General features: G+C 32.2%; 2 protein-coding genes across 2 annotated transcripts; both read right to left on the bottom strand.

The window, feature by feature from the left end:
- Positions 1 to 269: 269 nt before the first annotated feature.
- On the bottom strand, positions 270 to 2002 carry LOC134694333 (transcription intermediary factor 1-alpha-like). Its single transcript, XM_063555338.1, has 2 exons — positions 1042 to 2002; positions 270 to 439 (listed from the first exon to the last, which is right to left on the bottom strand). The coding sequence occupies exons 1-2, from the start codon at positions 2000 to 2002 to the stop codon at positions 270 to 272; spliced, it is 1131 nt and encodes a 376-aa protein (XP_063411408.1).
- Positions 2003 to 7978: 5976 nt separating this feature from the next.
- Positions 7979 to 8917, bottom strand: LOC134694334 (transcription intermediary factor 1-beta-like). Its single transcript, XM_063555339.1, has one exon. The coding sequence runs from the start codon at positions 8915 to 8917 to the stop codon at positions 7979 to 7981; it is 939 nt and encodes a 312-aa protein (XP_063411409.1).
- Between the last annotated feature and the right edge of the window lie 6456 nt (positions 8918 to 15373).

A 15373-nucleotide genomic window follows, 5' to 3' on the forward strand; every position in this document is an offset into this window, starting at 1 on the left:
AAGGATGTCTAAAATTAAAAAAAAAACAATATATCGATGTTTCATCATGAAATATATGAGCAGTCTTTAAAAGTTGCATTTCTGTATAGATATTTGAAAAAAAAAATAAGAACAGAAAAACGTTTTTATTTCAATACATAACAGATAGATTATGAAACATTGAAGCTACTTGAACTTTTAAGATAATTCCAGATTTGCTTCATACGAACTGAAGAACGCTTTGAGGCTGTAATTGTTTTGAGTAGCACACTGATTACGGGTTTATTGTATCAAACATCAAACAAAAAGGCAGCTTTGGCATAGTTTGCTACTAGAAGTAAGTTTTTTGTTTTATCAAAATGAATGGCACGAGGTTTTAAAAGTCCGTCACCAGCTCCAATCAGCTCTTTAGCCTGTTTTCCGTCTTGGGATATAACTACAATATTGTTTGATGAAGAACCTGCAACATAAATGTTGGAATAAGAATCTAAGGTAATGCCATATGGTTCTCTGAGCAACAAATCAGAATATGTCCATTTAACTTGACCATTGAAATCGTAACACACGACAGAATGCTCATAATAGTCTGAATGAAAAATAAAATGATCATTTGAGGTTACGTAGGTATCGTACATATTCCGAGGTGCACTATGCAGTTTCCGGACGTTGGTCAAACTTTTATGCAACCGATCAAATATTTCAATCCCTTTCTCAGATATACAACAAACAAATAATCCATTGTGATAGTTTAAGCCATAAGGATATCCGTCTACATCAATAATTTGACGGGATTCCTCATTACTACATGTAATATCAATCACGTAAATCCGATATGGAGGATTCCCCCCACCTGATACAGCTACTGTATTTGAATCGATCACTGCAAGATCATATCCAATAGAATTTGACTGAGGGTTGATTCTTGATTTGGAACGGATTTCACCATTATGCGCATATTTCAACAAATGAACAATCTATTGTTGTACCCTTCTTAAAATAACATGTTTCCATCTTCTAAAATGACACATCCTGTAAGACCGTTGCCATCTATGTCAATCTTACGTACCAGTCTGACATTTATGTTTTCAATTGTTTTTGCTCTTAATGAAGATTTATAAAGCTGTGCTGATTTATCACCTTTCCAGGAAAAAGAAGTATGTTTATCAGAACTGTCTACCTTTATATCACCAAATGCTTTTATTTCATCTTTGAACTCTTCCAGTTTTTCATTGAATTTACATTCCAAAGTTATGTTGTTAAGATTCCCATTATCGTATAATACTTGGAGTTTTATTTCGTTGGTTGAAACATTTTCCTGGAATGCCTTTGTTCCAATGAAGATCTGTAAATTGGATGCAAACATTTTTACAGATTCGAAATCTTTTTTTATTTCGTCTATTCTCTTTTTTTTGTCCTCCAATTTCATCACCACTTCATCTATTTTCAGACAGTATTCATTCCCCATTGCTGATACTTCATCATGTAATACTCCTTCTAAGTTATCCAAAACTGTATTTATTTCTTGACACTTTTCTTTAATTTGTTCTACGATCACCCGTTTCTGTTCACGTAATTCTGTCAAATTTCGATTTCGGTCCTTTATAGCGAAACAGATGTTATCATCTAGATATTTTAAAACCTTTTCAACGTTAGCTAAAGCTGCTGACTGATGTCTTGAAGATGGTGTAAGAAAATCTTCAATGAAAAAAGTTTCCTTGCATTCCTTATGACTTGATATCAAACAACGTTTGCAGCACAGAGAGTCATTTGATTTACAATAAACTTCGAGAAAGCAGTCGTGCACCTCACAGTTATGGCTAATATTCTTGATAAATGATGGTAATTTGTTATATTTGTCCATAGAGATTGTCTGGTGTGATTTTGACGATTTCGATATCTTATGATGATTTCGACAATCTCCACAAAGAACCTCTTCACATTGTGGACAGAATTCTTCCGCCAATTTATTTAGGTCCCTGGTTAGGCAAATATCACAGAATGTTGCTATTTCCTTAGTGGCCATATCTGAATTTGTTCTGTCGTATTTAAGGTCAAAGATGGTGCCTCATAATATTCACCACTCCCAATCTACCATCAACACTTTGATCCAGACCTATGAAAAAATATAAAAACTGAAAATTCTGTTTACTAAAAAGCAAAAATAAATGTTTCTTGGTAAAGTAACGCAAACTGAAATGCCCATTCCTATTGTGGATTGCTATATATATCTAACAAGTCCGACAGTCACTTGAACTTACTTTTAAACAAAATGAATTTAAAAAACAAATAAAAGTCCCACCTAAAAAAAATTTTTTTGGAAAAATCATATGACCTAAGTGCATGCAATGTTTTATCTTTGACGATGTTTAAAAATTAAAAAGAAATAAAAGAAGCATCAGTGTTGGAAATTGAACAAAATGGAATACTTTAGTTTCGCACGACAGGTCATGCATGCATAACAAAAACTGTTTACCGTATTGACAAGCCTGGTCTCGCTCCTTTTCATGGAAATTTTCTTTCACCTTGATTTGCATTTTTTAAATGAATGGTTACGATTTGAAGACCTATTTTTAAACTGCAGTTGACTCAAATCGGACAGCTGATTTTGATTGGGGAATATTGAGCAATAATTGAGAAGTGAGAAGTTCAGATAATTGCAAACACTGTGTGTAATTCTTTGATTTTATGTAGTTTTATCCAAATATAAAAAAGAAGATGTGGTACGATTGCCAATGAGACAACTGTCCACAAGAGACCAAAATGACACAGACATTAACATTTATAGGTTACCATACGGTCTTCAACAATGAGAAAAGCCTATACCGCATAGTCAGCTACAAAAGGTCCCGATATGACAATGTAAAATAATTCAAACAAGAAAACTAACGGCCTTATTTATGTAACTATGTAAATGAACAAAAAATAAATATGTAACACATAAACAAACGACAAACACTGAATTACAGGCTCCTGACTTGGGACAGGCACACACATTAATAATGTTGCGGGGTTAAACATGTTAGCGGGATCCCAAACCTCCCCCTAACATGGGACAGTGGTATAAAAGTCCAACATAAGAACGAACTATAAAAATCAGTTGAAAAAGGCTTAACTTATCAAATGGACAAACATACAAGTGGACGTGGACGGGTACTTATAAAGTCTATTGCAGGTTAAAATTAAACGAATAAAGCTATGTATATGTATCGAAACGCATAGCCGTTTTCCGTGACGTTGTCTCATTATGGATTCTCTATTACTCATTTAATACGTCAAGTTTTTACTTTATTGACGCTGACATTTGAAATACAAAGTCTTTGAAGCAGATACGTTTGAAATACTAGTAACTTTATATAAAAGAGAGAAAATGATAAACTAATCAGACGTCTTTTTTAAACTTACATTTGATTTATACACTTATATTTGAAATAGAATCAGACTTTGATACAGACTCAGGGTGTAATAGAGACACCTTTCAAATATGTTTGTAAGTACACGTTCTTTATTATTTCAAGTTATTTTCACTCATTCAGCAAGTACATTAAAAGTAGTTTATTTGTTGGCCCACTTTTCTAATTGTAAAACTGTATAGGAATAGTATATACTTACATGCTAGATAAATGTAGGCAGCTCTTAAGATATAGGGTTGAAAAGAGCAAACCCCATTACACGAACAATTATATAAGCTGAAAGGCACACGTATATCCTAAATTGATACGCATATATAATCTAATTACCAGATAAATTGTTTCCGCGTTTATTTCTATAAAATCAACAGACCATGTGCCTGATGTGTTGTTTGACTTGCGGTTTCATGCATGCTTTGTTATCCGACCAAGGACATCATACCTTACGTGTTGATATCTTTTGGTTCAATTCTTAATCATTCTTATCAATAATTGATGTGAACTTTGTCGTGTGTTTGTGTGGTTTATAATTTTTCTTTGTTTCTCGTTTTTATATAGGCCGCCATACTTAATGTACTGTTTGGTCTACGGGTGTGGTTTTGCGTGTACTCTTGTTATTGCTGGATTGAAAGTTTAAAAAATTTGATTAAAGGTCGATCAATTGAAAAACAGACCCATTATGAAATTCAGAATTTAGAATTTTACTTGCTCTTACCTGATTGTAACATCATACAAATTATAGTTGTTGTGTATCTTCATACATTTAAAAAAAATTCTATTTAATCTTATTTATTTACCTGTAAGAATATACGTACACAAGTATGTTAAATGTCAGTTCAAGCAGGACACATATATATCTATCTGAATAACCTTCTCTCTATTTATTACGTAATTCAACAACGTTCATTTAAGTATCTTTTTGTGTGACCTATAAATGAAGGATAGATTTTGATTTTTTTTCTTTAATCGACGTTTATCCTGGGCTGAAAGTTTTGTCAAGTCGATAGTTTGTCGTGAAAATATGGCATGTTGTATGAAGACAGTCGCTCATGTACTTTAAATCCTCCTCATGAGTTTTAACGAATATACTACAAAGATTGTAATATGTGTATTTCATTTAAAATTTGTAACTCGACCTTGTTTTCTCTCAATCGATTTATGACTTTTGAACAGAGGTAAACTACTGTTGCCTTTGTTTATGTGGAATCAATTGCCACAGTCTCTTTTGAGGAAACAAATACAAATATAAACTATACATAATTGACATGTAAACAGTTTGTCTCCTTAAAGTCATAAGAAACCTCAAATCAAAAAAAATTAATGCATATGTTTTTTATAACTCAATGGATAGTTTTCAACATAAAACTTATGTACATATACTTTTTATCTGAAGAAAATTCTTTAATTTATTCATATTTAGAAGAAGTTTACTTTATTTTAATTGCTTCCTTTCAGCAAGCAATTCCCCCGACATATTTTCCGTATTCAAAGTGACCTCAGTGTGACCCATCTCGTAAAAATCCGGTGATCACAATACGCATGGATGTCCTTAAAATAAACTATTATCTGAATTTACATGTTAAACACGTGCTCTCTTTCCATGCTTTTTTGTTTATTTTTTGTCGATTGTTTACAAACAGGTGACCATCGTTAAACTTCGGCTTCAAAACACGAACTTTAATTATTTGCCATATTTTCACAACAACACTGACCGATTGATTATTTTTTAATGATTATACGAAATTTACACTAAAAAAATGATAAATTCGTGCACAGAAGACTAAGTTTATGATGTTTGTATGCATTTATTCAAAAATTGGAAGAACATTCTTTTTCACCGGTCACTCGTTTCTTAGGACTTTAATATATAAATATCCGTACAGTAGTACCCCAGTACACAACATTTGGTTCTTTGTTTTACTTAAACTTAATATGAATAAATAAAGGCAACAGTTGTATACCGCTGTTAAAAACTCATAAATCCATGGACAAAAAACAAAATCGGGGAAACAAACTAAAACCGAGGAAAACGCATTAAATATCAGAGGACAACAACGACACAACATTAAAATGTAACACACACAGAAACGGACCAAGCATCAGACAAAATCCCACGAGAATAAGAAATATAATATCAAAACCAAATACATGAATTTGGAATAGACAAGTAGTTTTTTTTTATTGTTACCTCTTGTCATAACGCAAAGAGCAAGTAATCAGTCAATTAAAAGGATACCGTACTTTATACTCAGTTTCATACCATATAAGATTAAAACCATCTGTTATTTAACTCGAACGAAGATGATCCTCATTTGAAATATAGCTTTATAAATACGATGTGATATGAATGTCAACTCTTTACTAGACACCAATTGTCGAAAAGAATAAGCAGCCAGTATAATCATATATTGAAACATTCACCCCCATTTCCCTTCTTTAAGTATTACTTATGTGAATGGCGATATGCAAAAATTGTGTTCAATTATCAATTGCTTTTTTTTTCAAATGCGAAAGTTGTTGCCACTTGACGCAAAGAAAACAACGATCTTTAGTCAATTTTACGTTTTTTATATACATCATCCAACTAGAAAGTTTTCCATCTGACATGATTATTTACGAGTTAAGAAATGTTTTTGATACAGGTATCCTAATCATTTTCTGCTGTCAGCGATATCTTTTTTTCATTTACTTAACTGTTATCATTTGATATTTCAACAGTTGATTTTTTCACTTTACCTCTCCATTTATAATTTTTTAGTGTTTCTCCCTTTTGTTGGTACCAACTATTCTTTTTCTACAAATTTTGAGAAACGTTTATTTTCAGAATTCTACGTCCTCCATCATACTATTTCTGTTACTATAGTTAGATATATCATTAACGCTATTGCACACGTGTGCATGATTAATGACAGTATGTAACACTGTAATTGATTTTCGGTTAATTTTGTTATTTAAGTTTTTAAGGTTTTGATGTTATATTTGTTATTCTCGTGGGATTGTGTCTATTGCTCGTTCCGTTTCTGTGTGTAACATTTTAATGTTATGTCGTTGTTCTCCTCTTATATTTAATGCGTTTCCCTCGGTTTTAGTTTGTTACCCCGATTTTGTTTTTTGTCCATGGATTTATGAGTTTTGAACAGCGGAATACGACTGGCCCCTTTATTTGCCGCGTTGACATATAACATATCACACTTCGCTAGTCTCATCACAAAATCATCCCAATTAAAACGACGAACTACGGAATGAGGACAAATTACGATCATTCTATCATTGCATTTCTATTAAACATTTGCATAAAATGTTGAGAAAAGGATCTACTTTTTTATATTTCCTACGAACTACGTCTTACGTTATTTTTTTTTAACAAAATAAACCCGGAAATTTCGGGATGATGTAGTTTAACTTGATTTTCTGAACTAGTTCTATTATTTCTATTAATGTTATGAATTTCAACCTACTGTCCGGGAAGTTATTGAGTTAAATACAAACATGTTTTCCCTTAGAAAGAAGTACTATATATTCTTGCATGTTTTTAATAAATACGTTATAATGACCGTGTTTATTGGACTACTTTTGTTACCAATAAAGTGATTTAACAATTATTCACTATAAAAGAGGTGGTTATATCTATGATTCAGCATTGACGAAATAGTAAAAAAAAATAAAAAAAAGATGTACTTTGTATTGAGGAATTGATATGTATGTAAGATGGCTCGCTAGTTGTAATTGAAGCCTGAAAATAGGATTTATTCTATAAGCTCGATAAAATTCCTCTTAGGCTTTTATTTAAATTTGAACTTGATTTCAAAGATGTGATTCCAATTGTAAAAGGTCTATTGTATGGTTATGCTTTAAATAACATCATACACGAAGGCGCCATTTTTATAGTTTGCTACTAGAAGCAAGTGTTTTGTTTTCTGGAAGAACAAGGCACGATGATTTGTCACTAGCTCCAATGAGCTCTTTCGCCTGTTTGTCATCTGAAGATATCACGACTCCATTGTTCGAGTCAGAACCTGCAACATAAATATTCGAATAAGTATCTAATGTGATGCCGTACGGTTTTCTAAGCAATGAAGAATCGACATATTTCCATTATACCTTCCCATACAACAGAATGATCACGCTAATTGGTATGAAAAATGTTATTTGCATTTGAGGCAACGTGGGTATCATCCGCCGATTTGGGAGAATTTGGAAGTATCCGAGCGTTAGAGTTCGACCTGTCATTTATGTTTCTGCCATTCTGATACGTGCAACAAATAAATGAATCGTTGTTGCAGCTCAAACCGTAACAATAGTCCTCTAGTTGAAAAACTTGACTCGTGTTTGTACTATTTATATTAGATTGTTTCCACCACTTGATACAGCTACAGTATTACAGTCAATCACTGCAAGGTCATACCCAATGAGGCTCGTTGCAGGTTGATACGTGATTCTGAAATGAATTCACCATTAGGCGCATATTTCATCATACTATTGCTGTGTCTTTATAGAAAAAGCATGTTTCCAGCTTCTGATATCGCACATCCAGAAATACCGTTATAGTTGCTATTTATGTTAATCCTACATCCTAACTTGACGTTTATGGTTTAAATAGATTCTAATACTGACGTTGGTTCATAAAATTGTGCTGACTTGTCACCTTTCCATGAAAAAGAAACATGTTTTTGACTTTTATCAATTTTCACATCACCAAATGTCTTTATGTTTTTCATAAACCCTTCTACTTTGTCATTGAAAGTGCAAGTCATTGTCACGTTGTTTAAGCTCCCATTGTCATATAATTGTTGGACGTTGTCTTCATTGGTTGAAATTCTTTCTTGGAATGCCTTTGTTCCCATGAAGATTTGCAAATTGGATGCAAACAATTTAACAGATTCAACATCTATTTGAATATCTTCTACTTTTTCTTTTTCATTCTCCAAATTAGCAATTATTTGTTCTATTTTTCCACAGTTTGTCTTCTCAAGTGTAGATGCATTTTGTTGTAATTGTTCTTCTAAATGGTCTAAAAGTGCATTAATTTTGTAACGCTTGTCTTTGATGTGTTCAGAAATAACCCGCTTCTGTTCACGTAATCCCGTTAAATTTCTTTTTCTGTCCTTTATAGCAGATGAAATGTTACTTTCCAAATTTTTCAGAATTTTTTCAATGTTATTCAAAGCTACTGATGGGTGTCCTTTTGAAGGCGGAAGAAAATCTTGTATAAAAATAATTTCCTTGCATTTTTTGTGAGCTGATATTGAACAGATTTTGCAACAGAGAGAGTCATGGGATTTACAATAGAATTCAAGGATACAGCCGTGCTCTTGACAGTTATGGCTAATTTGCTTGATGAAGGATGGCAATTTGTTATATTTTTCTAAAGAGATGGTCTGATGTGATTTTGTTGATTTCGATATCTTATGATGTTCTCTACAGTCTCCACACAGAACTTCTGCACAGTGTGGACAGAATTCTTCTGCTAACTTGTTGAGGTCCCTCTGTTGACAAATGTCGCAAAATGGTGTATTGTCGTTGGTGGCCATTCTTATCAAAGTTTGTCTTAGTTGAGGTCCTATATACAATTTAGGAAATATATATTATCTACACGTTGAATCTAGGAAAAAATATAAATATAGAAAAATATACTAATCAAAGAGAAAAACCACTGATTCTTTTGGATGTTATGAGAATCGAAAAACTGATCATAAAAAAATGTGTAGTGATTAACACTTGTGCCTGTGAAAGCATTTACAAAATTTAAAATTAGTAATACAGTTGGGTCCTTTTTTAAACTTGAGAGTAATTATAAAAATAAGATGCGATATGATTGCAACTGAGACAATTTTAAACAACAGACCACACGGCACAGACATTATTATCTATAGTTCACCGTACGACCTTCACAAATGAGCAAAACCAATACATCATAGTCAGATATTAAAGGCCTTGAAATGACGAATGTAAAAGTAAAACAATTCAAATGATAAAATTAACGGCTTTATTTACAGAATGATAACCGAGTAACGAATATGGTAAACAGCAACAAACAACAACCTGCGAAGATCAGGTTTCTGACTTGGGACAAGAATAAACAGAAATAAACAGGATTACACATTTTAACTAGCGTTCAACCCTCCCCTTTCCTGGAACTGCAGTAAAACTATACAACATAGAAAAAACATATACAAAATCAGTTGAAAAAGGCTAAACTAATCAAATAAATACAATTAAAAAAAACATGTAAGAAAACCACATACATGTAGGAGACGTGGAAGGCACCTTGTTTGTTCTTACAACTAAAAGACACACACTTAGTTCATTTCTGAAAGTACTCGTATTTACTGACAACTAGTTAGAAGACAATTACAACTATTAAAAATTTATGCATCTTAGACAAAATGATCAATAAGTACAAATCCAACATCCAATGATTTTATATAAAGACGTTATAAAAGTCAGAGAAAAAAACAACACGTTGTGTAATGTCAAGATACAGGTATCGACAGATTGAAGACCCATAAATAGATATAGGAAGATGTTGTGTGAGTGGCAATAAGACAACTCTTAATCCAAATAACAATTTATCAAAGTAAACCATTATAAACCATGAATGTACATATGTATATGTTAGCGGCAATACGTGAAATTAGGCATTAAGCTTAAATCCTAGGCAATAAGCTAACGCCTAGGCATTAAGTTATTACCTGAAATTTTCAGTCATTAAGCTTATAACCTGAAATCTGGTGATGATTATTTAACCTATTGCCGAACATAGTTTTAGGCAATAAGGGAACTCTGGAATTTATGTATTTTCTGTGATTTATTTTTCATATAAAATAGTTTCTTCATTATACTCCTAATATTACATGTATTACTTTACATTCATTAGACAGATCTTCAAATTTAATTTACTTTCAATAGTTAAAAAAAAGAACAGAATTAAGAATGTATTCTTCTGACTTTTCAGTCTCGTTGAAACCTCGTAATGGAATTATTTCCAAAACGATGTTATACTAGTGGAAAGTATCAATTAATTTAAAAAAAATGTTATTATCAAAATTAATTTTGTAAGAAATTGTGTTTTTATAATAAGAAGTTTTTGAGTATAACATTTTCAAATTTCATTACCAAAGTCAGTATGTTTAGCAAAAATTTTGAGAAAACGGGTAAGGGGTACAAACAATGATTCTAACAGAAACATGAACAAATGTACATCCCATATCACATTTTTCTTTTCAAAATTCTTAGATATGTAATAATCAATCATTTAAGAAGCTGAAACTATATGCATTTATAATAAGTACTATAAAAATCACTAATTTAAAACAATTATTGACAGCATAGGAAATTTGACACGAAAAGCCTCAAAATATGATAAAACTTTCTTATATTAAAACCTATAGTTTTCTTAAATTTATTCAGATTGGTCCTCTTTATTTTCATTAATGAAGAAAAAAAATATTCCCTTGAATTTGACAGTTGTAGAAAATTAACCCTGCATTTCAATGCACTTAAATTTTTCTGAGTCGTAAATATGTATGTTGGATGTCTGAAAGCATCATTCTGTTTTTTATTTGATGGTCTAATAAAATATTTTGGAACGTTAAGGTTACATAGTTACCAAAGCAGGTAACCAGTAAATAACAGTGTAAAAATTGGGTTGTTTACTTCCGGTGATGATTATTTTCTTATATGCAATGAAATGTAGTGTGAAATTTTCACTTTATCACTGGAAAGGATTAAACTTTACACATGCAAAGTATTTCTTTGGTTGAAATAAAGGTAAATACTGTACAATTTTTTTTAAAAGTGCAAATTTAACAAAGACTAGTAGGGAAAAATCAACAGTTTCAATTCGCATTACGGAAAATGTATGAATAGCAGGAGACGCTCCTCCAGTTCATAATTATTTTTTTTTCAATTCTTGTCATTCCTACGTTTTTTTCCCTTTGATTTGCATAATGGCGAAACACTGTATTCCATTGTTTTCAAATATGATTTTTATGTATAGAACGTTTTCAACACGATTTAGGTAAGTACGGGTGTATGAGACGTCATCTGTCATGGATTTTGTATTGTTATGCTTGTATCCCTTTAAACATTTAAAAAAGAATGCATGTACACACCTTTAAAAAATGCCTTAGTTTAAACATATTTATTTATAGTGGATTAGGAAACAAGTTTTGCAACTTATATTAATTCTTTTCCACTTTGCGGATGCGAGTGCTGCCTTGTAGCGGCATTAGCCTACTCTTTTTCGAAATCTACAAGGGTGTCTTTAATGTGCAAGAGATATGGCTCTCTCTTAACACGGGTCAGCCATTTATCGTCCCCGTCCGACGGACTATCATCATATCCTCAAGACCATACTCGCAAATGGTGTCAAGGGAGAGCCGAAAATTGAGTTCCTGAAATTTTCATCCCAAACGGGAATCGAACCAGGAACCTTTGTGTTAGTAGTCCGATGCACTAACCACTACACCACGGCTCTGTACCACTACACAAAAAATGCCTTGAAACATAAAGTAAAAAATGCCTTTCAACAATAATTACAAAAGGCCTTTAAACATTAAATAAAAAATGCCTTTGAACATTTAATAAAAAATGTCTTTAAACATTTAGAAAAACTTTTTTCAAATAAAGTGCACAATTTTTGGATCCTTAATGATCTTCAAAGTTTTACTTGTTTGACTTAATAAATATTTTGATATGAGCGTCAGTGATGAGTTTTATGTAGACGAAACGCGCATCTGTCGTACTTAATTATAACCCTGGTACCTTTGATAGCTATTCCTAATATTTGGAATAGTTATTCAACATTTTTAAGTCTTTAATTAAACTATGTGTATCGAAATTGTGGAAACACAAGTTAACATTTCTACGACGACAGCAACGTATTATTATTCGTGTCAGTATTGTTTAAACGTCAAAGTGTAATAGCAGGCACATGGATAGGAGTAAATGACCATCCTTTACCCGTTTGTTTATTATACAGACATCTACGTCTTAAATAACGGTGCGGTTTCAAATGTATATATGTTTACAGCATGTAAAACACATATAAACGTAAATATCTAATGTACGCATATGTTATCCGAACAATTTCACAAACGGCATACTCTTATTATTATTAGGTCCTGTGTATCACCCAAGTAATCGTTATATTTTACGTTTTAAAAACCTTCTAATGATTCTGTACTGAGGTTAAATTTGATATCCAAAATATTACCAAAATAATATAAATATATTTTTAAACGCCATCAAATTGTGTGTATTATTTTCTTTATATGCATAGTTATGAGTGGGATTTTTTTCCTGGTTGGTATTGGTTTCGATAATCTGACGTGTTGCTCAAAGGCAAATCAAGCACAGATATTGACCATTATTAAGTTAATTAGGACCCATTATTGATATTACTTTTCCTACCTGCTTGTAACTTTGTCGGACTTTGAGCTGTTGTGTACCTTCATAGATTTAAGCTACACTATCTACGATTATTGATTTTACCTGTTGTGGTTGCATATGCACATGTGTATAAACAACAAATACAAAGTAGGTCATATAGATTTTTGAAAAATGTTTTAGATATTTGGTGTCCCCCTTTTTCTTGTCCATTAATACAATGTTCTCTATTGTCTGTAGGTTATCATACATTCTTTTATATATAATTAATTTGTTCGCATCTGCGATGAGATTAAGTGAAAAGGAACCTCACAATATATCAATGTTTTTAAATGGGAAAATGGATAACGTTCTAGATGCACATGTTCGACGATACAATAATGACATGGGTGTATGTAACCTGGAATCCTGATGTGTCTAATATTTTCGATTTTGCTATGCTTCAATTCAAATATAAGTCCGCTTACGGTATTAAGAATATTGTGTCAGGTTCCCAGACTAGGGTGTATGTAAATATGGCCATAGTTTGTAGTTCCTTCTAAAAACCTTCAACAGATATATTACAAAACATCAAGTATCCCTATTTACACATCATCAACTTTCAAACAAAACATATAGAGAAAGAACTGAAAACTTCACGCATCGTAAATAATTTTCACTATAACGAACAATATACAAGAAGGAAAAGTAAGCTAAATATACATTGCTATATATGTGCAGTTATATGAACGGATGGTCATACATCCTGTCTATACTGTTTACATATATTTTGACATTACATAAGGTCATGCAATTCTCAGACGAATAATACTTAGTTTTACTAAATTCTTCTAATGTCTACTTATTAATACCTTTGTCTTGGAGAAAATTGAATTTATAAGTCGTAAATGGTTTTGAACGAACTTTCCGTAACTGTATGTTTGTGTCTATAGCTTCTTATGTTAGTTGTTTTTGTACTAAGTCTTCATGATGATCTTTTAGGTTGAGCCAATTGCAACTGATTTTCACAACTTGCTTATATATTGTGCTGTTACATCACTGTCCTAGGTTAGAAGAGGTGTGAGTGCTCACAGACACTTTAAACCCGGCAATACTCTAAATGTGCCAGATCCAAGTCAGGAGCTAGTATTTCAGTTATTTCTATAGTTTATGTATGTCATGTTTGTTGTTTTTAAATTATTCTGTTATAGGTAAGGGCCGTTACTTTAAATGATTGAAACGTTTTACATTTTTGCATATTGGTGCGTTTTGTAATCGACTATACGATATTGAACCTTTTCTCATTCTCGAACGCCGTACAGTGAAATATATTTCTACTTATTTGAAATCTAATGGTAATTTTATCATTTGCGTGCATACCACATCTCTTTTATTTCGATGCGTAAACCGCGCAATGATTGTAAGCACGTGTACAAAATAAGTCTGAATTTCAAGTTAAATATAAAAAAAACCACGTGATAAATATACTTTTTACAATGTCACTGACCAATTTGAATGAGATAAGAAACACGTGAAAGCTCAAACCAACAGATAATACTGGATAATAAAGACGATCTACATTTTAAAATATGACGTGTTTTACTACAAAAGAACACAGGTGTTTTAACTGTGCCCGTTTGGTTATCATCAGTGTATCAGACATAATGCGACGTTGAGGACATGTTGCATATAAAATAAGATGTACTTAAAAACTGCAAAGATCATTTAGAGTACATACAATTTATGACTCTTTCATCTGGCAATAGTATTAAAACATCGGACTTTTCTACACTTTACACAAGTATTCCCCGTTCCAGACTAAAAGGCAAATTGAAAGAGTAGGCATTGCTTTGTTTCATAAAAAAGAATGGCAAACGTAGATACAAGTATCTTTTCTTAGGGAAGGATGAGTCCTACTTTGTAAAGAATCACTCTAAATAAAACAATAAATTTTCTGAAACTGAGGTGATCAAGATGCTTGATTTCTTAAATGACAACATATTTGTTACGAGGAGGACGTGTTTTTCAACAGACTGTCGGAATTCCATTGGGCACCAATTGTGCCCTCTTCTTACAGACTTTTTTCTTTATCCTTATGAGACTTACTTCATACAAGAACTTCCTCTAATTTTACGATCCGCTATATAGGTGATGTTCTCTCACTAAATTATTCAAAATTTGGTGACTATGTTGAACGAATCCATCACTTTGACCTAGAGATAAGGGATACTACATATACAGTTAATCCTGTCTCATATCTGGATTTATATCTAGAATTTGACAACGAGGGTATGTTGAAAACAAAACTGATGATTTCAGCTTTCCAATTGTGAACTTTCCATTTCTATGTAGCATCATTCAAGAAGCGCCTGTGTACGATTTTCCCGGGAGTGTATTTATTATCATGCTTTCCTTGATAAGGGGTTGTCTTGCTGCTCACTAGGAAGCTAATAAACTAAAGTTCCAAATGGTGAAGTTGAAATCATCTTTTCGTAAATTTTACGGACGCCATTACGAGTTGGCTGACCGTTATTGGATAACAGTTTCACAGATGATATTGTATATGTTCTTTATCTCGTAACTACAATCCCCTCCCCTTTTCACGAATATGACCTACA

Source organism: Mytilus trossulus, chromosome 13 (assembly GCF_036588685.1).
Source record: "Mytilus trossulus isolate FHL-02 chromosome 13, PNRI_Mtr1.1.1.hap1, whole genome shotgun sequence".
Classification (NCBI taxonomy): Eukaryota; Metazoa; Mollusca; class Bivalvia; order Mytilida; family Mytilidae; genus Mytilus; species Mytilus trossulus.

What these genes read in the sequence shown, in the direction of transcription:
- LOC134694334 (XM_063555339.1), bottom strand. Translation starts at nt 8,917, where the DNA reads ATGGCCACCAACGACAATACACCATTTTGCGACATTTGTCAACAGAGG.
- LOC134694333 (XM_063555338.1), bottom strand. Translation starts at nt 2,002, where the DNA reads ATGGCCACTAAGGAAATAGCAACATTCTGTGATATTTGCCTAACCAGG. An exon ending in CATAAATGTCAGACTGGTAC is followed by an intron (nt 440 to 1,041) that starts GTAAGATTGACA and finishes TTTATGTTGCAG; the next exon opens with GTTCTTCATCAAACAATATT.